The sequence below is a fragment of the Plodia interpunctella genome, chromosome 22 (genome assembly GCF_027563975.2).
Source record: "Plodia interpunctella isolate USDA-ARS_2022_Savannah chromosome 22, ilPloInte3.2, whole genome shotgun sequence".
In the NCBI taxonomy this organism is placed as follows: domain Eukaryota; kingdom Metazoa; phylum Arthropoda; class Insecta; order Lepidoptera; family Pyralidae; genus Plodia; species Plodia interpunctella.
In genome coordinates this window covers 4,936,009-4,959,528 of record NC_071315.1, presented here as the reverse complement: position 1 = coordinate 4,959,528, position 23,520 = coordinate 4,936,009, and the positions used below count along the sequence as shown (strand labels likewise).

Here is a 23,520-nt window from a genome sequence, read left to right as displayed (position 1 = left end):
ACTCAATGATTCACTCCTCAACGATTTATTGCATGATTTGTTTGTCCATTTTATTTTGTTTATGACAAAAGTGTCATTTTTATAAAAAAAAATATTTCATTCTTCTTTGTACTCGTAATAAAATACTAAACAATATTTTTTTATCTGTTCCAGGATACTCAACAAATAGTTCAATTGGGATTTAGAATGGAAGAAATGATATTCAGCTTAGCTGACACACATTTTTTCTTCAATGATGTAGAGGTAAGAATCTACTATGTAATTTTCCGTTTTATTTTTCGGCTAAATTTCTGAAGGCCGTAAGAAGCCACAAACAGCATTAACAGCGGAGTTACGTCATGTTATGACTCAATAGATTCTTAATATACGTGTTAATTACCAACATAGTAAATCATGGAAAATTTGGATTGAGGAGTTTCTTACATCACTTAATTATTCTTAAATTTCACTCCTCTTTTCTCGATTACAGTAAAATAATATATGTGCCAGGGCACATAATTACTGTTACAAAATTTTTCAAATTTCTACAAATCCACACAAATATTTACTTGCCCTGCTTTCATGTCAAAACTATTATAAGTAAGTTGGACAGATGATTTCTCGTACAGTTTGATTTTCAAATTTTACTTTTTAGGTAGGGGTAAAACGGGCCCCTAATACTAAGACTCTGCTGTCCCTTGATCTGTCTCCAGGTTGTATCTCATCCATACAACAAACTTTTACCCCTTCCATACCCTTCGTGCGCGAGTCCGACTCGCACTTGACCGGTTTTATTCTAAAAAAATCCACTTTTCCCTCAGGACTGCGACCAGGAGCACATAGACGCGGTGGCGGCAGACGACAACGGGCAAGACCTATCCGCGTACAACTTCACGTCGGACGGGTTTCAGGCGGGCGCACCTGCTGCGGCGCTCTGCGCGCCTGGTGTCCGCGGCGGCGTCGACTGGATGCGGAAGCTGGCCTTCCGCTACAGGAAGATCAAGGACACTTATAATAATTATAGGAATAGGTAAGTAATCTTATAATTAAAGATGTGTTACTGAGATATTTTATTCTTGAGAATTTCCTCTGTTGAAATTTCCAGTCCAAGAGAGATTCGCATCGGTAATTTGACGGGAACGATCTGAAGAAAATTCTCGTGAATTTCGGAATATCGCAAAATGGATGGATTATTTTGAAATTTGTACACGGGTTGAATATGACCTGGAATAACATATAGGATTTTTATCCCGAAATACCAATTTATTATATAAAATCATGTATTATAATGTTAAATAAGCAACATTATTTTCAGTGTTGGCGGGCTACTCGGACCAGCTAAGAGAGAACAGTGGTTACAACTGAGAGCGGAGTTGGAACAAGCTACAGACAACTGGTTAACATTAGCTTGCAAGTGTCTCAATATGATCAACTCCAGGTAAACATTTTATTTTATATATATATATATATATATTATGATAATTTATATATGTACCACATTGACAAATGAATTTGTTTACAAGAATACAGTTTAAACTGATAGTATAGCTTATACTAAGGAAAAGGTATTCGAATGTGCCGAAGTGCTACACCTAGTTTTAGCATTTATCACATTCATTGCATACTAGCAGCCCGTGCGGGCTTCGCTCGGGTAAAAACATAATAAATTACACAGTACTCCTAAATCATCCCCAGGAATCACTCTCTATTGGTGAATACCGCATGAAAATCCGGTCAGTAGTTTAAGAGTTTATTGCGGACAGATAGACAGACGCAGCAAAGGACTTTTTTTTATAATATGTAAGGATGAATCATATAATTAGCCAATTACATCCATACTAATATTATAAAGAGGAAAGATTTGTATTGAAAACTACTGGGCCAATTTTGATGAAATGACCATCAGGAGTGACTAGGCTACTTTTTACTATGGTTTTACCCGAGCGAAGCCGGAGCGAGATGCCAGTTTTTATATGAATAATATGAATATAATATAATATAATCGCAGGGAGAACTGCGTGAACGTGCTGGTGACGACGACGCAGCTGGTGCCGGCGCTGGCCAAGGTGCTGCTGTTCGGGCTGGGCGGCGTCTTCCCCATCGACAACATATACTCTGCCACCAAGACTGGTAACCATTCTTACACTTCTCATACTCTTAACTCGAAGCGTTTATTCAGAAGACCTTCACAGGTACTTTCACATCTAATTTTATATCCCACTAATATTATAAAGGCGAAAGTCTGTGTGTTCGTTACTTCTTCACGGTAAAGCAGCAACATATTTTTAAATTTGATATTGAGGTAACTTGATACCTTGAATTAGCACATAGCCATTTTTTGTCCTGAAAGTATGAATCAAATATTTGCTCCAGAGCGTAAAATAAAATCTCATTCAAAAGTAAAAAAAAAAACTTCGTATAGTTAGCTTATAAGTGGCCAGTATTTTAAGTTTTTTCAGTTTTTATGATGGGCATCTACTTTCATATTTCTATTTAGAATTATTAATCAAATTCCTTGTAATCGAAATAAAAAATCAAAGTCTCGTAAATCCACATTTCACCCTCGGCGTAACAATCCCCCTTTTTATCACTTATACCCTACCGTACCTTACACTTATAATTACTTTATAGACCCGTGTTATTTATTAATTGCATCATTTGAATTATTTACAGGAAAAGAAACATGCTTCGAAAAAATCAAACAGCGATTCGGCGAGCGATGTACCTACGTAGTGATCGGCGACGGACAAGACGAGGAAGCGGCGGCGAAAGCGAAGAACTATCCCTTCTGGAGAATATCCAGCCATTCTGATATAGCTGCGTTGTACAACGCGCTAGATATGGGCTTCTTATGATTTGCTGCTCTCCTGGTACTTGACATATGCAAATTTGTGATCGCACTTGGAGTTTTTGAGTATCTTTTTATATTAGGAGGCGAAGGAAAATATTCAACTTTTCTTATAAAGTTTAAGTATATGTACAAATCCGCCGTTTTAGCATATTTGCGATCGCACCTATCTGAATATTTTTATACAATATATCAGAAGCCAAGAAAAATAATTTTCTAAAAATATGCTTCTTGTGTTAACCTGTCGTCCTGGTAAAAATTAAGTTCGCACTATGTTATGTAGATAATTTTATTTTTCACTTTATTATGGAAAAAAGAATAAAATTTTACACAAGAACCTACTTAAAATAAGCAGGCCCTATCAAGTACATCAATATATTCTTCAATTTAGGGCCTAAAACACTTTTACGATAATTTAGTTTTAAAGCTCAAAGTTAGCTCAAAATCTACGCAAAACTAATTTAATTATTGTAAATATCATTTAGTAGGATCTAAGTCCATTCCTATTTACGTAAGTTTTATATTCTATACAATGTACAGATTTAATTAGTCAATTTAGAATGTATTTATATAATAATTCAGAGCGTCTATTTTTATTTTATCAATTTTCAATATAAAGTAATGGCCCAACGTGTTTTGATTGTATACTTTTCTTAGTAATATTCTTCTTAATCTTGCCTAATGTTCAACAGTTGATCTGATAACCAAATTAATGACAAATTGCCTTAAAATAAACATTACTTACTACTGACCAGAAAAAACACTGTAATATACATTTACATTATGTTTTGACTTGCGTGCGCCTGGTAGAATTAAAAACTGTCTCAACTCTCATAGTGTATCTATTTTGCTTCTACGTCAGACATGACAGCAAGATGTTGCCCGTTTTAAAAATGGTTGAAAATATTCAGGCTTAAAATTAACGAGGTAATATTACTCAAGCGTGCCAAAACTTAGGATATTCTTGAAATTGCATGTTAAAAAAGTATTTCATACTTGAATAATCAAGTATGAAAAAAAAATTTTTAACGAAGTTAATTACATACCTGCTAATTTCTGTTTTCCTGGTCAGATTTAAAAACTCATCTATATTTTTTTATTACACAAACTTATATAGCACAATAGTACTTCTATATTTTAGAACCTACCGCTCACGGTTTTGTCTAGGTATGTTTTTAGAGCAATATTTTTTAAGAAAAACTAAAAATTAACGATTTCTTTGGAAATAAATGTTTATTTTCCTATTTTATTTTTACCTAAACACGCGAATATACATTTATTTTGTGTCAAAAATTTTTTTGTAAAAAATACTTCGCTTCTAAATCGGGCCACACATTTGAAGGCTAAGAACAAATTTGATGATAGCAATATTTGTATGTTATATTGAAATAGTCCAAATTAACCTGTACATAAAAAACTATCATAGAATAAATTGTTCGTTCTTATTGCGATAATAGTGATATGAATTTGATTCGAAAGTTACGATTATTCGAACTGTAAATAAAAGTATATTATTTGACAATTTATTTATCGTTTTATTTCGAGTAAAATTGGGCCTTATGATTTTGCCATATCCATATTGGCTAAAAATAATTATCTTTCGTGAATGGAACAAATTACAGACCGTAATCATTTAGATAAGCGTTCGTATTTCTTTTTTTGCAACAAAGTATCTATGGATACCTGTTTTTATATCTGTGGTCACTTTCTGGATACTTTGTTGCAAAATTTATATGTATCTAACAAATAAACTGAAAAAGTATTGAATTTTTATAAAATAGGCTAGACATTCCGTAAAGGGTAAAAAGAATGAAAGTTTTCTAATACTGTATATCGGAAATACTACAAATGTAGGCATAGTTCAATGAGGGGCTGTGGGCAGGGCCCTCCTAAATTTATGGTTCAATGACTTCGCCTTAGCCTTAGATCTTTTCCGCAAGGATTTACTATTTATGGTCTCTGAACTATAGGCAGTTGTCATGAAATTAATAGGTACTCCGTACAACGTATTACGTTTTTTTCTTTGTTTGATACTGATATTGGATATTTCGATGGCTCGGGTTTTGTTGCCAAGCAGACTTGTTGCTAAGCAACAAAGTCAAAACATTGTCAATAAGCCAGTAAGTATATTGCCAACGATCTCATAAAAACGAGTAAACTTATCGAATAACGCAAATAAATAAACACAAAATGAAGACAATGGTAAACACAGTATTATTCGACATATCTAAAAATGAACTGTTCAAAATCAATGAGAATTTCAAGCTACTGCACAGGAAACTCAAGTCCACGTGGAAAGTCATGATGTAAGTATATAGCATTTTTTTACTTTTTTATAAATAAAAAAATCTCGATCGCCCCGCAATGTGCCCAGAATGCTGGCAGCAAATTTTATTTTACTACTCGTCCAATTGTTAAGTAATGCACTTTTTTATAATGAATTTATTTAAATGCAGAATAATTTATTTAGGTTTACCAAAGTTCAAAAGATAAAATCCTTAGCTTACAAATACGTAGGTACGTGCTAAGGGAAAATTAACTGGACATATGAAAAAAAGTAATTACTAAATCTGTAGATTGATGCAGAGGAAGCCAAAAAATGTTTGTCAAGCTTTCACGGCCAAATTTTTATGAAATTTAGAATTTATATACTTAGTTAATGACCCGAGGCCCGAGGCTAAATAAACACAGGTTACCGAGGGCAAGAGTGCTTTATGAATTTATAAAAACTACAAGTGATTGAGATAATAAATAAGGGGTTTATGGAAAAACCATTTTTTAATGGAAAGAAGACGATGATCCTACTCCTACTCGGTTTCAGCAATCGAGACGAACTATCCAACAACAGCTTGCAAGACGTGAAGATCCTCGTGGTACCAGGGCCGCAGAACGTGTTCACAGATGACGAGCTCGCGTGCCTCAAGAACGTGGTCGAGAGGGGTGACTCTGTGTTGGTCATGATGACAGATGGTGGCGAGGAGCGCATGAATACGAATATCAATTTCTTTTTGGAGGAGTATGGGATTGTGGTTAATAATGGTATGTATTAATGTCAACTAAACACGATAGCTCATCTGCCACCTGCACTCGGGCTGATTTGATGGCAGTTTACAATGCAGCCATCGAAGTGACTTGGTTCTGGTAAGAATATAGTTAGTCTCTGATATAGCGTTTGTAGATTTGCCATCGACACGCAAAGAAGTCAGTCATTCAATTGATTACCAAATAAATTAATTTTTGGTAGCTATGCAAGCATCGCATGCGCAAGAGGGGCGCAACCAAAACTTTAAAAAAAATCTAAATTAACATACTGGAAGATAACAAATACGTGAATAACTTAATTTTGAACAATATTAAGGCCCGCATGCGCCTCTCGTTTTATGACGTATACAATATCGTATATTCACACATTTTGACTTCGCATCTCACTCGATAAGAAAAACTAATTCTTACTTCTTTATCAAAATTAGGTAGGTATAAAACGATCATTGTAACACGACCCGAAACGTCTGAGGTATAAAAGGTACTTGCGCGTATAGTACCCGTTTTAAGTAGGTAATGATTTTATTACAGACTGCGTGGTCCGCGCCAAGTACCACAAATTCTACCACCCCAAAGAGTGCCACATCTCGAACGGCATCATCAACCGAGCGGTCATGAAACACATCATGAAGATGCCTAATTACTCCAGCGAGTCGGATGATTATCTGTGAGTATCTTTAAAGTTTATCTAAAGTACACGCAGAAAGTGTTCCTCACGCGTTCTCTAATCTCTAATTTCACTTCTCACGTCGAGTTGATTCGCAGTGAGACGCAGCTAATCAATCCTAAGCCGCCATTGTGACGCGCGACAACACCACACCGCAATGATGTGATTAGTTCGCTGTAACAACCACAAAAATGATGATGGTTGAATTTCAGCGAAGACCCAGCGACACCAAACTTCGTGTATCCGTACGGCGCGACCCTGACTGTGAAGAAGCCCGCCGCGGCCATCTTGTCAAGCAGTGATGTGTGTTATCCCGTCAAGAGGCCAGTGGCTGCCCTTTATACCTCTGAAAGGAGTGGGGGTAAGTCATTTCATAGAGGTTCCAAATTCAAATTTACTTATTACTTGATTAGTGTTACATGATTGATTTTTATATATTTTATAGATCACATATTTTAAATAAACATACAATAATTTTAGTTAGGTATTTTGAATAGCAACCCACCCAATGGCATTACAACTGGTCGCCTGCCTGATCTCAACCCGTAGGACATTGTTGTTAAAGCTGTCAAGGCTTTATCTCCCTTAGTCGTCTCGTACGACATCCACGTTAGTATATACCGTGGTCTTATTGGGGCAGGAAGAACCAGAGTTACCTATATTAGAAAGTAATGACCAGGATATCAGAAAGTTGGAGGAGTATCTATGACGTTTCCCAGGAAAACTGTTCGTGATCGGGTCGGGTCACTTCTTCACGGATCAGTACCTCGAGTGTGAGTGCAATGACCTAATCAGAGAGATGGTATTCAACCATCTGGGCGGCATTGTCGATCTTCACCTCAACCCTGTCGATGTTGAGGACCCGGATGTAAGTTGATCTTCTTATTTTTCATAGTTGCCTAGTTAGTACACACATTTTGGATGTCCCTTTTGGCGAGTAACCACCACAAGTCCTAAAATTCAAATCAATTCAAATTCTGTAATCATTGTCTGTCGGGCATAAAAACTTATTCAGTAATCTATCCGTTTTTTTCTCTCAATTTATATCTTACTAGCGGCCCGTCCCGCTCGCCCGCTCGCTCGCTTCGCTCGGGTAAAAACATAATAAATCATACACCTAAACCTTCCCCAGGAACCACATTAAAATCCGTGCATTAGTTTTTGAGTTTGTCGCGAACAGACAGACAGACAGACCCGGCAGAAGACGTTGTTTTATAATGTGTAAGGACGGCGGTTCCACACTATTGTACAACGCCAACGCGAATGCATGAACATTGCGTTGTTTCTATGAGTGCTTTTATTTACCGCAATGAAAAACCACATACAAAATTTAGAAAACAATGAAGATGTTCTTATATTTATTGTTTTCTAAATGTTGTGGAAAGCCTTTCTAAATGTTCCTATTCGTGTCAAGGTGAACGAATACCGAACACTAGGAGATATGCTGTGGCTGAGCAGTATACCACTACCAGAGCCGGCTACCGCACCCCCTCCGCGCCTCACCCCCCTTCATCCGCATGCGTTGTTCACGTGGAAACTATTCTCATTGAATTTGGCGCAATGTGAGTCTTTTTACAATTTTTCATATTTTTTTTTAAAGAAAAATTTGCAGTTTTATTATTTTTACACTAGAATCTTCCAAGCGTTGTGCAAATTCGCTGCTCTTATCGCGAAGGAATCGAATTTCGTTGAAGGTTTTAATTTGATTTGACTGATTTGAGTATACATGTAAGCGTAATTAACCATAAATATGGTGGATGGTCATCGTCCTTCGATCGTGATACAGACCGATAATAGACTGAAAAAAGTCACTATATGGTTTTTCTTTATGTTTCAGTACCAGAAGTACTAGGACTGTATGACACATTAGGAGTCAAACACGAACCCCTGAGGCTGATAGCGCCGCAGTTCGAAACGCCCTTTCCACCACTGCAGCTTGCTGTAAGTCCTTTACAATACAAATACCTATCAAGAGCTTGTTATTTCCATCAATTTCTCGATCATGCCAAATATTTATATTAAAGATATTGTAAAAGTAGAAGTAAAAGTTTCCAAATTTTTCAGGTGTTTCCTCCTACTTTCCGGGAACCTCCCCCTCCGCCCTTAGAGCTGTTTGACCTGGACGAGGCGTTCAGTTCAGAAAGATCCCAGTTGGCGAGACTGACGAATAAGTGCCTACAACCTGTTTCTGCCAAGATGGGACAAGGTAAAATTTCAATATCTTTCAGCAATTTTAGACAAATTATTTGTGATAGTAATAGCACCTCGGTCGTAGCGGTAACCGTGACAAAACTGATTTTCTTACATTCTCTAACAAAGACAAAACAGACAGCATAATCTTTCATTATTCCTTCTCGCAAGTAATGAAACCGAGTCGAGTCAGCACTAGAGTTGACAACAACTGACGACATAAGACAACGGTAGTTTTTGGGAAATTATGCCTTTAACTTTAATGAAGGAAATAAAAATTGTTTTTAAGTTACCACATTTTGTTAAGATTTTGTCTGTACTTTTCATTTTCATAATTTTTTCAGGGGACAGTCGTCAATTGGAAAACGAATTAGAATATTTTGTCCGCGAGTGCGGCCGAGTCGTCCGTCTGTCCAGAGCTTTACCAGCTGAAGATGCTCCTTCAGCAAAGGTCATCTTGCACCAACTTGCAGTCCAGCTAGCTACTTATAAGAAAATAGCACCTAGGGACTAATAAATAGAGAAGAAAATATGCGTGCCTAAGTAACATGTACCAGGAGGTCAAACATCGAGAAGATATTTCAAAGAAATAGAGCATTCGTAAATCATGGCTGCCAACTGAAAATGCACCTTCTGCAAAGGTCAACCTACATCAGTTTGCGGTACAACTCGATATAGACGAAATTATACCGTAAAATCATTTACAGAAGAACCATCTCTTCTGCAAATAATTTCATATTGCCAATTAAACCAAAAAGATGACACACTGAATGATTATGAATTAATAAATACCAAGAAAGTAAAGATCAATAAGAGGTATTTAATTTTAATAAATAGGATTGTTCTAGGTTATTTCGAATTATTTATTCCAGCCAGAAAGTAAGACAATCATCATAGTACTTTTTCAGAAAAGTACCTTTATCTGTAGATAATGTAGATATTCCTGCAGCAGACTAAGGGCGTTTATCCACTTAAGTATCAAACTGAACGGACTGAAAGTACGATCCTAAAGTCTAATTTTGAATATATCAACCGCTGGACAGAGGCCTTACAATATAGGCCAAAGACTTCCACATAATACACAAGTAAAATCAAAATACTAAAGTAAAATTGACGAAACTTTGACGATATGCTGTTGAATTCTGTGTTATCTTTATGTGAATGTGTTGGGGCAAAGGTGTTAATTAAAAAAACGTATAAATTCGATTTATTTTTATTTTATATTTGCTTAGAATGACGACCATTTAGAAAATATACTATATGAAAATATAGTACTTTTAAAAAACTCCATATATATATATATATGGAGTTTGTTAAAAGCATTTCAATAAAATTGTATCATTATATAAATAAGCCTAGTTAATTTTCAGTTAAAGTAAATAATCAAGGCGCTTATTTTAAATACGATAGTGGGAACTGCCATAATAAAAATTGACAAATTTCTAAAATAAAAGTATAATGTAATAAAATTTTAATTATACAAAAAATAAGATGTAGGCTGATAAAATTGTTTCAAATTAAACTAGTCAAAACGTCGAATATAAAAAATGTTTTAGTTACGTATTTAAAAACGAATGTCTATAAAATCCTTAATTAAAAATCATCCATCCGTCAAATCCATAGTTTTTAATGCATAGATTTAAAACCAAAATGAAATTTTCCGTATAATTGAACTTCACAAAAAGCGATAAAATATGCACTAAAATATTTATTGGTCGTTCAATGAGAAAAGTTCAAACCACAGTCTTGGGCCATGAGAGCATTACCACTGCTGCTCTTACTTTATGTAAACTACGTGGTTTGTGTTGAAGAATGGAAACCAAGGAAGCCGTATCCGAAAAAGGTGATACCGGAAGTAAATAGAAACCTCCATTTGAGGAGATTCATTGTAAACAATGCACCGGAGAAAATAACGAAGAAGAAATCTGCCATAGAAGAGTACACCGCCTTTCCCCTGACTGGCGATCAAGGCTATGGTATTCCAAACAGCCCATATTTCCCTTTGGAAGAAAACGTTCATAAAAAGGACTCATTTATACCTTCATTGAGGAAGAAGAGGTCTCCAAAGGCGAAGGCGAAGGCCAAGCCGAAGGCCAAGAAGAAGGCTAAGCCCAAGAAGGCGAAGCCGAAGCGAGCTGGGAGAGCGAAGGCTAAGCGGACTGTAAAAAAAAAAGCTAAAAAGGCAGTGAAGAAGGCCAAGCCCAAGCCCAAGAAGCGCACTGCGAAGAAACCGGCAAAGAAACCGAAGAAGGCTAAGAAGACTAAGAAAGGTAAAAAATGAATAAATAAATAAATGATTTTTGATGTTTCATTTCATGTCCCGTTTCCCTTATAGTTAAAAGCCTGAGGCGATTGATAGCGGCTAAGGACGCGCTAATTGAAGAGTATCCTTACACGGTGTCTATCCAGAAGGGAAAGGATCACTGGTGCTCGGGCGCGCTGCTGAACCAAAGGATGGTCATCACTACGGCGAACTGTGTCTGGAAGTAAGTTGGTCCATTGTTTTGTTTTCTCATGTTAAAAAGATCTGAGACCTGAAAAAGGTATTTTAGTCTCGTTATCGAATGCTGAAAAGAGACGAAAAAGAATTTCTATTCCTAATAAGAATAGATTTTATAATAACAAACTATAGGGTTTTAGTATGAGGGAGTTCAAAGGAAAAAGAATTTATTTTTAATTATTCTTTATTATTTCATGCCAGTACGTTTAGATGTCACTTAGATCTGTTTTCCCTTCACTATTTTCATTGGTATTATCTCCCTTCTATCATTTCCTGTTTTCTCTCGATAGTTTCTTCATAATCTATTCTATAATTAAATTGTTTTAACTGATGAGTACATTAAAACCCGCTGGCATCACTATTTGTTTTTATTACAAAATTGTCCAAAATAGAAATTTCGTTTATACCCCTACAAGGAGGAGACACGTATTCTTAGATTAGGTATCTCCGATGAGATGGGCTTGCTTGCGCCGTTCTTTCTCTTATCGAGTGTGTTATTGCTATAACACTGGTAATTCTTTTCCTAAGGTGTGCACCATTATAATTGTTATTACTCTTACCTCTTTGGTACAAACGTAGCCTAAGGTGCGACGATCGGTGGACGCTTGAAATCATACAACGCTATTGAATGAATGAATTTTTATATAATATATATGAATATTTAAACAAATTTTAACTCAGAACTGTTGAGGGCGAAATTTGGGTTTGCATTTTACTTATCATTATCGAGTCGATTTGCAGTGAGACGCAGCTAACCAATCACAGTACGACATTGTGACGCGACGACAACCACGTTATCTGCGTCTGTGAAATGAAAACCCGCACTTCGCCCTTTGATCTAATCTGAGAGAATGTACTAGATTTATTACAACCAGACCGAGAAAAATAACAAATTCAATACCACATATATAAAGGCGCTGTGAACTCAACATGCTTGGGAAAAAAAAATTGCCTCTGATTAAAAAGTGCATCATCAAAGATCTAGGGCGGTCAGAACTCGTGATTAGTCACTAGTTGCTTTGCAGTATCCTGCCGCCCGCAACCCCTTCGATCCCTTCTACCGTACCTCTTTCACCCTGCCGAAGACTCATTTCTGACCTACTACCTCAATAGTATACATTCACACAACTTTTTAAGAGTTATCTTCTCTTCAATAGCGTTGCCGAAGAGCTCCTAAAATGACAAAGCTTTTAATATGAAAATAACACGTATATTTAATTTTACGATAATATTTTTCGTAAACTGTCTGCCTCAATAATTTATTTAAACCTCGACTCGACGGACTCTGGGCTCCACTTAACGGCTGCAGAAGGAACCAGAAATCCGCTCACATTGATGATGACTGATTGAGGAGTACCATGGACGATCATACAGGCAATATGCCATGCGCACACGCACACTTATGTAAACCCATCTTTGCCCCGGTTTTCTATGTTTATTCGTCGGTCTAAGCGTGGAATGGAAAGAAAACTTCTTACACTTTTATTTAGCATGCCCTGTTTGTGTGAGTTAAACCTTACGAGTTAAATTTGAGCCATTTCCCAGTTTGTTAGCAGCAAATTGTTATTAAAAAGATTTATTGAAATTTTGAGTCCACGCTACGATGGATGTTCCATAGACGCGGCGCCACAGTCGCACCACTGCAACGTGGCCGATCTGCGGTAGGTAGGGAAAAAAATATACAAAGACTATCATCATCTCATGTGAACGATACCCTAGATTTTTTCGTAAAGCTGAGCACAGGTGTTGTCATAAAATAAGGACTAGGGTTGCAGGAGGTGGGAGGAGGTTAGCACTCAAATATGAGCAAAAAAACGCTGACAATTTCGTCCATTCACAAACGACCATATCATCCTCACGCAATCGTATCTTTTAACTTTCCATTCTCACTATTTTTATATTTTTATATTTGTTCAAAGAAAATACAGTGATGTGTTTACAAATGTAGTGAAAAATTAAAGAAATTTCTTCCAATCTTAAGAAAACCCTTAAAAATTGTAAGTAAAACGTTTAGATTTGATTCGAGTCAAGAACATTATTTAAAAACTAGAACAAAATAGGTTCAGCCCTTTGGCTGCTACGATTCCATATACATACAGATACACAGACACGTTAAAGTTAACTCCCCTCCGACTGTCGTCGGGGGTTACAAATTACGTCGTTCACTTTTTGTCGCCTTGAAAAAACGCACAGAAAAATCTGAAACAAAACACTTCGGGCGCGTTTCGCTACTTTCTGATAAAATATAATATTGTAATGTGATACAGATAAACTAACTGCTAGACATTATTTCCAAAACTTGAGAAACACAATTTAACGCTATTCTATATATTACGTAAAGACTATCAGACACTTTATCAGCAAGAGGTGAACGTTGTTTAAACGAATTAATTTCAAAAAGATATCACTTGAATAAATGAAATTTGATCGATCGTTCAAATTCCACAAATAAAGCCAGCGTTACCTCCTCTTGACACTGTCTGCCCCGTGAGGAATAAAGACGATTACTGTGTCTATGTCCGGTTATTTCCACATATTTATCCCACTCAGCGCAAAGCTGTCCTGTAAAAATTTGTACTTAATATTTTTAATTTAACTTAGAAATAACTTATAGTTTATTTTAAGGCTACGTAGTTTAATCATAGTCACAACTTCACGAGCGTCTAATAAACTATGTGCGATAATTTTTAGTACCTAATTTTGCAACCCGCATAAAAAATTGTTTAACTATTTTATGCGCGAACTAGCTTATGCACCAATATCCTGATTTTGAGATTTTAAATATTGTTGTTTTTTTCATAATTGCAAGTAAGAAAATTATTTTGTTTTATTTTTATTTGTAAACCAATATCGTAATGGTAACCTACCTACCCTTATTCCGCTTTATGTGGAGTCGGTACAGCATGATAGTCTTCTTCACCTCGCCGCGTCTGATGGTAACCGATAGCGGATACTTCCTTCATAGCCATATTTTGCCTAACGCACTCCATCTCTTCTTACTCCCTACTTCTTTTCCCATTTCAATTTAAAACCCACAATCCTTCTTACAACGGTATTATCTGTTCTCATAACTACACCATATGTAAGTAACGTAGCGTTTCGATAAGTTATTTGCATACAAATAAGTATTATCACTTAAACAAACAAGCTAAACAAGCCCAAAAAAAACATTTGCACCTTTTATATTTTGTCAACTCTCTCTCGCACCTGAGCGTTTACCTGGACCAATGTGTTTTTATATATTATTAGAAAGAAAAAAAAAACATTGTAAGAAACAATAATGGTAAGCCGATCTGGCATGATAGGGACCAACACTGTTCAAATGAGTTTCTTTCGGCATTTCTTCTCAGCAGTGGTCGTTCCGAAATGCCAGTAGTTTGTAGCTTGTGAGAAATAACTATAAATATAAAGATTGACGAGAAAAAGTGTCTGTGAAGGTCTAATTTCTGAATAAATGATTTGAATTTGAATTTGAATTTGGACGTGGCTTGTGTCGGAACACCGCTGAAGTTTATACCATAGTTTAGTACAGGACAGTAGAAGTTATTTGAAAAACGGACTGTAGTTGCGCTTACTGACAATTATGTTTTCTCAGAGGCAGTAGAATGAGTCGTCTAAAGATCAGAGCTGGGACTAGACACGTGGACCGCGGCGGGCAGGTTGCCAAAATCCAGGAGGTCATGCGACATCCCCGGTGGAATATCAGGAGCTACCCGGACAACGACGTCGCTTTGTTACTACTTGACAGGAAAATCAGGTATCTTTTTCGCATTGTCACCAAATCCGTCCGTTATACGGAGGTCCTGGATACAATTCCCAGCGCTGACAAATTTATACTTCCCAGATTTTTTTCTGCGGCTCTAGATGCGTTGTATCCGTTTCTGTGTTGGTGAAACCCACGATACAAGCTTAGTGTGGATTGTTAGTATCGTCCATTTCTTACGAGATGTGATTAGATTTGTCTGTACGTAATCAAATATTGCAAGGTTTACATTTTACACGTCTCTTCAGTTTCCATGAAAATGCATTATTATGATAAGCAATGCTGCACGGACATATGTTTTTTTAGTCACAGTTTGAATCCAATGAGATCTCTCTTACGACAATTAATTAAAAAACTATTTTTATTATTTTCAGATTTTCACACTCTGTGCATGGAGTGGATCTACCTAACAGGATTATGTTGCCTCCTTTCAATGACGTCTGGGTCACGGGTTACGGGGCGAATAGAGTGAGTGTTTTTTAACAAATTACATTTTAAATTCTTCATAGTTGTATTCCTCATGGCTGAGGGTTGTGGTCATTACGTGGAATGAAACACACAATAACTTTCTTGGCATTATTAATGGAGTGGTTTATTTCACACACAAGTTAATAATAATCAACCAGTGTGCAGGTTTCCTCACGATGTTTTCCTTCACCGGAAGTAAGTTGAAAACTACTATATATATAAGTCAGATTTGTATACAAACTTATATGGCACGAGTACCTTTTGATCCACAGGCGGGCGTCTTAGCCATTACACCACCACCGGTTCACACGTTTACCACATTTGAAATAAACAAACGAAAATTCGAATAAAATTTTTTTTAGAAACCAGGATTTCTTCCAAGTCGAAAATGACAAGGACTAGTAAATCACTGGTAAACGGAAAAAGTTATTAATATACATTTTATACTAGTATGACTTTAAGCAACACACTTTCGTCATATCAATAGCATAACCTTAGTACTTATCGGCAACAAGCTTCTACATTACAGATTTTTTTCCGCAACACGCTTGATCAAATAAATTTTGATGTAAAACATATTTAAAACCTGTAAATAAAAATAATCCTGTATGTTTTGAAGGCATCCCGTGCTAGAAAAAGGCCATGGTCTACTTCTAGCACGGGTTCCACGGGAGGATTAGAGTACGGGACTATTCTTGGCCTAAGGTACATTAAGCATGACAATAACTTATCATTTCAGCGCGATGGTCTGTATCCGGACACGGACATGACCCTACAAGTGTACCACTCTCAGCTGTTGGACAGAGAAAAATGTAACAACATCACGATGAGGTTCGGAGTAGCGGTCACTGAAAACTTCATATGTCTGGCCCAGGCCGGGAGACGGGCACCTTGCACGGTACTTAGTGTTTAATTACCGGTTTCTTCCATCCGTTGAGTGTCAGAACCATAGATAAAAGAAATATTCATAACCCAGGGACCGCTTTCCTATATTCTGTTTTCCACTTTGCACGATCGCCGAAGAATAGACACGAAACTGGGTTTAGCGCGAGGCAAAGTCGCGCGTATGTAATGATCAAGCAGTAGCTCGAACAATCTGGTGCTCTCTCGTTTCGGAAGCCAAGATCCACTTTGAATTCTGACGTCACTATGGCAGTGGAGTAGTAGAAGATTTCCATACAACTTCCCCAGGAACTCTCAAAAGTTGTTGTGGTCCAACTATTTTTTAAGTTGGACAACTGTCCTTAGTTAAGACATGGTTTAACAAGCTGGACTGAGCAGTTGGACTACAGCCCCGGTTTAACCAATCCAGCATATTCTTAAACAAAGTGGAGATTGGGCAGAACACGTGACGAAGGACAAAAAATGTCTTCATGTATTCCTAATACGAAGCATCGATACTCTCTATATCTATAGGTATATAGCTTTCTCTGTCGACAGTAACAAACTCAATAACCGAAAAAATAACATAGTATTGAATAATTTCAGCGTGACACTGGAGCTCCCGCCGTCAGCGACGGCGTCGTCTGGGGCTTGGCTTCCTGGGGCATTAGGAAACTGTAAGATATATATTAATAACAAGATATTTCATTAATAACAAAAAATCCGAATTCAAAATTAATCATTTTCATTGTATACCTACCTATACGTACATAGGTAGAGTAAAAACAAAACTAGAATGCAACAAAAAAGAAAAGAATGTGAAATGTGTGCTGTGGCACACATTTCACATTATTTTCTTTTATACACATACACACAAGTAACATAATTGGATGATCATCAAGAAAAGACTTAATTTCAGATGCGGAACCGAGCGCTTCCCAGCTGTGTACTCCTACCTGGCCTCGCAAAGCAACATGGACTTCATTGCCAACGCCACCAAATCCCTCATGTCTGAACAGAGGTTTTACCCGTTCCTGGACAGATACCCCAAGAAGCCATACAACTACAGCTACCAGACCACCACAGATCAGTACTACACCGGACAACACTGATGCGCAAAGGCTCTCTTGTGTTTATTATGTCCTAGTACTTTTTGCGTGCCTCCATTTTTTTTCTAGTTGTTTTCATCTATATATTTTGCCCTCGCCTTTTGTCCTATTCCTGTAGGTACCAAAGATGATATAATAATTCTAGTACCTGTACAACATTTTCGCCATCCTCATTTTGAATTCAACCTGATTCTGCTACTAAAATCTAGTTCTAAGGTAAAAGTTTATTTGACTAAGGCATTTGGCGTTTTATTGAGCTACTCCAAGACGTGCATCTTGTTTTGTAGTAAATTTCTAATAAGGTACTGATGTAAAATGACTGAAAAAGAAAACAACAAAAGTTCTGTATATGAGCATATTTAATTATTTTCTTTTTCAAAATTGTAAAACTCACATTTTGAAATTGCAAAATTATAACTAAATTCTCATATCGTTAATAGTAACAATCGCCATTTTGTATTTTTCTCAATTTTTGTATTTCTCTCAAACTAATAATAATTGTAAACCATTTATACATCTATAATAATAATATATTTTAATGTCTAACAAATTCATTTTCTCAACGTAGTTCCATCATTTTCGTTTATTTTCGTTATCCCAACATCAACTTTCTCATATTCTAATCAACTTTTTTTAAAATACTCTAAACATACTTTTTACATGTTCCATATACAGCGACTCATCATTTCCCATCGCACCGATGATGTTTTAGAAAAATATTGGAATGACTTCTCCAAAAACACTAAACTAAATTAAAATTTATAACCATAAGATAAATACTTAATCAGCAATTCCACACACATAGATAAATCAATTCGATTCTTTGGCAATTTTAATATTCAAAAGTGAATTTACAATTTTAATTTAAAATTTAAACTGGCATGTAAGCGTTATACTATTGAGTAAAACTGGCAAAAGTTTCAAAGTACATTTTAATTGCAGACTCGGAAAATATTTGGCCATTGTAGAGTGCTCTTGCAGTTTATAAAAGTCACCTCTGATTTGACGATCGGAAATTAAACACATTGTCATTGGTTTAAAAAACCGAAACGCATCTACATTGGTCAAACTAATCAGAGTAGTAAAATAAGTAGCAACACAACAAGCGTTTATGTCAATTTACTTATTCTACGTAGTAAGTTGTTAAAACTTAAAACTAATGTAGTTGCAAAAAATCTGGACTCGACTAACACTGGCCGACATACTAAAATAAACTAACATTTAACAAGAAAAACAAAAATAACAGATATCAAATCAATTGGACTGAAATTTATTTCGTGAATGTGATCAAATATTGTGTTTTTATAGTAAATTGAACCTTATTTGTACACAATAAGCAGTAACTAACATTACAACCTACCTACAGTACTTGGCCATAAAATCTATGGTAACAAATAGATATACATGAAACATTTATTGTACTGAGCAAAGCCGAAATTATTCTAATAGAGTGGAAAAAAACAAACTTAAGTAAACATTGAATACAAATAAAATGATTGGACGAATCCGAAATAATCACTACAGTCCATAGAAATAGATCTTTCAAAATAAGTACATATAAATTAGAAATATATTAATATAAGTACAACTACAGCATTATTTTACAAAACAACAAATAAATTCGTGCCTCTTAATCTAAAATGCCACTTTAGAACCTATTTTAGACTCTGTCACAATTTATCTCATAATGAAAGGTGTATTTCTTCTCCAAAACGAAGATAACTCCACACTTGGCCGCTTCAATCAAGCAATGAATTTTATCAAGGCCGTACCAAAACCCAGTGGCGCTGTAATTTCAAATAATTCGCTAATTAAGATGATTCAAATATTACTATTGCAAATATTTTGTTAAACCTTTATTTACTCTAAGTAGTTTATTTAAAATAATAACTATGACACGAATTCAACCTTACTTATCCATTCATTTCAAGCGATGCCACTGTGGCAATGGTAAGACTTTAATTCTCTAATCTAAAATCATCGCACCAGGCAAGAAATGGAATTTTAACCTATAGACTAAAATCTCCCTGATTTTTTTCTCTTAAATTCTAATTATACACAAAAATAATTTTGTACTCTTCCAACGAGTTTCGAATGGCAACACGTATTTTACAATATGGCAGCTTTGTATGATCGCCGAAATAGACTTTTTATTGGACTTACGAGAGAAACAACTCGTTCTACTAATATAGCTTGGACAAGAAATTCATTTGGTGAATTAGCAATACTGCTAATGCACAAACAAGCACCATACTTTAAAACATTTAAGAACAGTACTGCCAAATCACCAATGAAGTATCGAGATTTATTCCACTACAATTTATCCCGAAAGTGATACACCAACACACCTTTTGAAGGCTAATAGTTACATAATAGTATATCAAGACGAACTAGTAAAAACAAAGTGCTATTATTACTGTAATAGTTAATTAGACGTATAAGCATATCGGACTATTGATTATCCACCTATTGTATTATTTGGAAACAATGTAATCATCAATAAGATATGAGGAATGTTGAAAAGTTAAAGTATTATCAATTCGCAAACACTTATTGTAACCGACAAATATTTTTGCAATTATTCGAATAAACCACAATGTCGTCTACGTAAATGAAAACATACACCTGATCCACACTATTCAATTCTCAATCAAATAATTTTTTAAAGGCATTTCTTTAAGCCCTTTGTAATCACTCATCGAATTTGATTTTTAAAAGTTAAAAATATCCGAATTTAAATCCGAATATGTTCGATAAGGACAATTTGGGTAAATCCTAGGCCTGGTTCAAGAGTAGTGTTTCCAATTCATCTGCTGAACGTAGAAGGAAAGCGGCTGATTCGCGGTATCCAGTGATGAGTTGCCTCACTGCTCCGACTTCGGCTCCTGATAATTTGTGGGAAAGCAGAGATGATTTAGTTTGCGACGACGCCACTGCGCTGGACAGAGTCGACGCGGCAGAAGTCGAGTGAATTTGAGCCGGATTTGATGTGTTCTTTAGCGACAGGTCTGTGGGTGCTGAAATGTAATAAATTAGTTGATATTATGTATTTAAAATATTGTTTGTATTAGTGTTTGCTAAAATTTGAACATATATATCTTATAGGCCATTTTTGAGAAGGTAAAAGAGAGACAGCTGGAATTATAAACAAAAAAAAGAAGATCTTCCATCATAAAACGAATCAAGTCAAGAAACAGAAACAACAAAATCAGACAGTTATATTTTATCTTTTTTTTCCTTTTTTATTCTGATTATGAATAGGTTATAAGTTTTTTTTTAGATGTAAACGCATATATCTTATAATAACATATATAATATGTAAATGACTCGTAAACTAACCTGAAAGCCCTGTCGGAAATGTGTGAGTGTGAGCAGCCATAGCCGACAGCAGCGCGCTCTGGTACGCCGCCATTGCCGCGTTCACACCTGTCAAAATGTAAATAATAAATATTTCTTCACATAAAATGATTTTAGGTTATGGGAGTCATCATCATCATGGGCGTGCTTTGTCCCTTAGTCGTCTCGTACGACACAGGAGGATATGACTGGCCCTATTCTAGGGCGGAACCTGCTAGTTATATTAATATACAACAACTACATTTACTAAAATATGCAAAGTCGATAGATATTGCAGTTCACTCAAACAAATCAACGATTACTTGCAACTAGGCTGGGTGTGAAGTCGTAAGTCATGTCAGATGTTTTTAGGCAACTTGAATTAAATTTAGTCTCACATTAGTAACTATCACAAAACTAATTTCCTTAACGTTGCTGAAATCTGCAAATTATATCCTTTCGTCCGCGTAGGCATGACCAGGGATTTGAATGAACATGAAAATCTTATCGTGATAACTTTTTATTCGTAGAAGAAGATAGATAAAGTATTAAAAAATAACCGCTTAAAGTGAAAATAACAAACCTGTTGGTGGTAAAGCAGATAATGTTGAAAGCAGCGCACTGCTTGACAGCGCTGAAGTGGCTGGATTCGTACTTGAGCTAAAAATATAGAATAACATTAGAAATCGTACAAATATCGAAATAAGGCTAAATTATGATTAGATGAAATGTGTAAAAACCTTAGTAAGGATCGTTTGCATATTTACGGGATGAATATAATCATTTTGTCAATCTGCAGATTACAATACTTTACTCAGTGATCAAAATTAGAAACTTTCTATAGTAAATTAGGAAGGTTATTTTGTTCAACAGTATCCACAGATAAGTTTGCTTCTGTAAAGTGCAAGTGGGACATAGACGGATTTAAAAGTAAACGTACCTTGCTCTTCCAAAAGTCTGCGGTGTCCCAAATGTGTTGGGGAATGATGGCCGGAACAGAGGTGCTGGCGATGACGCAGGGCTGGACAAAGATAATAAATTGAGTAAGCCAGTAATGAAATACCTAATTTAAAAGTTCAAAGTTCTGAAACTATAAGTAAATTTATAATGTGATCATATCAAACTCATGCTCAAGAATTTCATAATCGCGCAGCAAGCAATCAATTCTAACTATGGAAATATATTTGAGAGTATTTATTTATTTTAAGTGGCTTATAGTAGACAAGGTTTGGATTCAGAACGTTACGTAGGACATTTTGTGCATATATATTATTAAACTTCCAACATAGCGACTACCAATATTTCTTACTCAAAACATCTTGTGATTAACAAAAAACATCAGCTTTTGACGCGATTTCAATGATACTAATACCTCGGTCTCGGTATATCACACCGTCGCTCTAATCATAAAACTAGATGTTTGGTTAAATGGCGTTGTTCAATGAAGGGGTACTAACTTGGGCTGCAAGAAATATATTCCAATACACGAGGCCATCAAAACTCACCTAGCAGTTTTACTTCCAGCGTTCCCATTAGCATTATCGATCTTCAAGCTGTTATTATTCAGCAACGGATTCTCCATAGTGGGGCTGGCTGAAGGCCTGGTAGTGTCTGCAGCTGCCTTGCTATGCCCAGCAGTGGACAGCGATGTAGTACTGGTAGTGGTCAGAGTGGAAGCTGGGCTGCTTATAGCGCCACTGTACAAGCTGAGGAATGACGAGGCGACCGCTGATGTGGCTGTTGTGTCTATGGCCTGAGGAAAAAGAATTTTAAAAGTTAGCTTTTTGCTAACTGTTGCCCGCAGCTCGACTCGCGGTTGACTAAGTTTGACCTCGGGTCATTAACTATATCTATTCCAAATTTCATTAAAATTGGCCTAGCTGTTCAGCCGTCAAAGCAGGACAGACAGAACGAGACTTTCATATTTCAAATATTCGTATGGAATTTACGAGCTTGAGATTTAAATGGCTATAAAGATGATCACCATAAAATTTAAAAAGACACTTACCATAGGCGTGGGCACGGTGGGCATCGGCTGGCTGACAGGGTCGAGTCCCAGGCGCATGCGCTTCGCATTCAAGCTCTCGTTCTCGCAAGCCTGCGCCAGAATGTGTTCCGCTTGCACCGAAGTGAGGTGCGCCGGCGTCGGCCGCACCTGCCGCAGCGGAACGGGTTATGTTTCATTGGATATTAAATTGCTATTTTTGGATCGCATTTTATTTGCAGTTTTACTGTTAGGAGCTGGAGCGGGGCAGATAATCAGAATGGATATTTAAGTCTACGATATATATATATATATATATATATATATATATATGCCGATCGTTGATATGATTTCGTCTTTTTCAGTATATTTAATTTCATAAGTGATATACATCGAAATAGTAAATCCTTAAACATATAATGGTCATATCATATCATAGATTCATCTTCTTCGGCTGGTTAAATTTGACAAAAAGTTAGCTAACTTGACTTGACAAAGAGAAACTAATCTCTTGTACTAACGACGTGAAAAAAGAACCTTCCGTGTTCAAAATACTTATATTATGTCACGTGGGATGATCAATTTTATCACTTTTGTTGTGATACTGGCTTGGTTTCGCGATTTGCTTTCTTCATTTTACATACTATGACAAAATACTTTGTTCGAGTTTTTAATCAATCATTTTGGATCAATAATGAATTGAACAAGGTAAGCAGAAAGTAAAAGACTATCAGAAATATCCAATAGATCGG

The 23,520-nt window shown here is 36.1% G+C and overlaps 4 protein-coding genes across 11 annotated transcripts in view; 3 read left to right on the top strand and 1 right to left on the bottom strand.

Moving 5' to 3' along the window:
* Positions 1-4,353, top strand: part of eya (eyes absent) — a 37,108-nt gene extending 32,755 nt beyond the window's left edge. For all 5 annotated transcript variants that reach the window (XM_053762171.1, XM_053762168.1, XM_053762169.1 and 2 more), the window contains 5 exons: positions 154-243; positions 801-1,009; positions 1,295-1,417; positions 1,988-2,109; positions 2,653-4,353. In XM_053762171.1, coding sequence (XP_053618146.1) covers positions 154-243; positions 801-1,009; positions 1,295-1,417; positions 1,988-2,109; positions 2,653-2,834 — 726 coding nt within the window. In that variant the 3' untranslated portion in view covers positions 2,835-4,353. The remainder of the gene's footprint in view (positions 1-153; positions 244-800; positions 1,010-1,294; positions 1,418-1,987; positions 2,110-2,652) is intronic.
* Positions 4,354-4,865: 512 nt separating this feature from the next.
* Positions 4,866-10,569, top strand: IFT52 (Intraflagellar transport 52). The gene is made up of 9 exons (XM_053762003.2): positions 4,866-5,133; positions 5,649-5,866; positions 6,401-6,536; positions 6,749-6,897; positions 7,256-7,404; positions 7,951-8,098; positions 8,374-8,477; positions 8,601-8,742; positions 9,071-10,569. The coding sequence occupies exons 1-9, from the start codon at positions 5,018-5,020 to the stop codon at positions 9,238-9,240; spliced, it is 1,332 nt and encodes a 443-aa protein (XP_053617978.1). The 5' UTR covers positions 4,866-5,017; the 3' UTR covers positions 9,241-10,569.
* Positions 10,480-17,686, top strand: LOC128679624 (trypsin-2-like). Its single transcript, XM_053762002.2, has 7 exons — positions 10,480-10,996; positions 11,062-11,212; positions 14,822-14,983; positions 15,364-15,457; positions 16,197-16,355; positions 16,946-17,016; positions 17,259-17,686. Exons 1-7 carry the CDS (start codon positions 10,480-10,482, stop codon positions 17,449-17,451), a joined length of 1,347 nt encoding a protein of 448 aa, XP_053617977.1. The 3' UTR covers positions 17,452-17,686.
* A 103-nt stretch (positions 17,687-17,789) lies between these two features.
* LOC128679621 (uncharacterized protein) overlaps positions 17,790-23,520 on the bottom strand; it is a 112,437-nt gene continuing 106,706 nt past the window's right edge. For 3 of the 4 annotated variants that reach the window (XM_053761998.1, XM_053762001.1, XM_053761999.1), the window contains 6 exons: positions 22,793-22,939; positions 22,290-22,537; positions 21,725-21,805; positions 21,368-21,444; positions 20,788-20,874; positions 17,790-20,465 (listed from right to left, as the gene is read on the bottom strand). In XM_053761998.1, coding sequence (XP_053617973.1) covers positions 20,224-20,465; positions 20,788-20,874; positions 21,368-21,444; positions 21,725-21,805; positions 22,290-22,537; positions 22,793-22,939 — 882 coding nt within the window. In that variant the 3' untranslated portion in view covers positions 17,790-20,223. The remainder of the gene's footprint in view (positions 20,466-20,787; positions 20,875-21,367; positions 21,445-21,724; positions 21,806-22,289; positions 22,538-22,792; positions 22,940-23,520) is intronic. The other variant, XM_053762000.1, reaches the window with a different exon arrangement.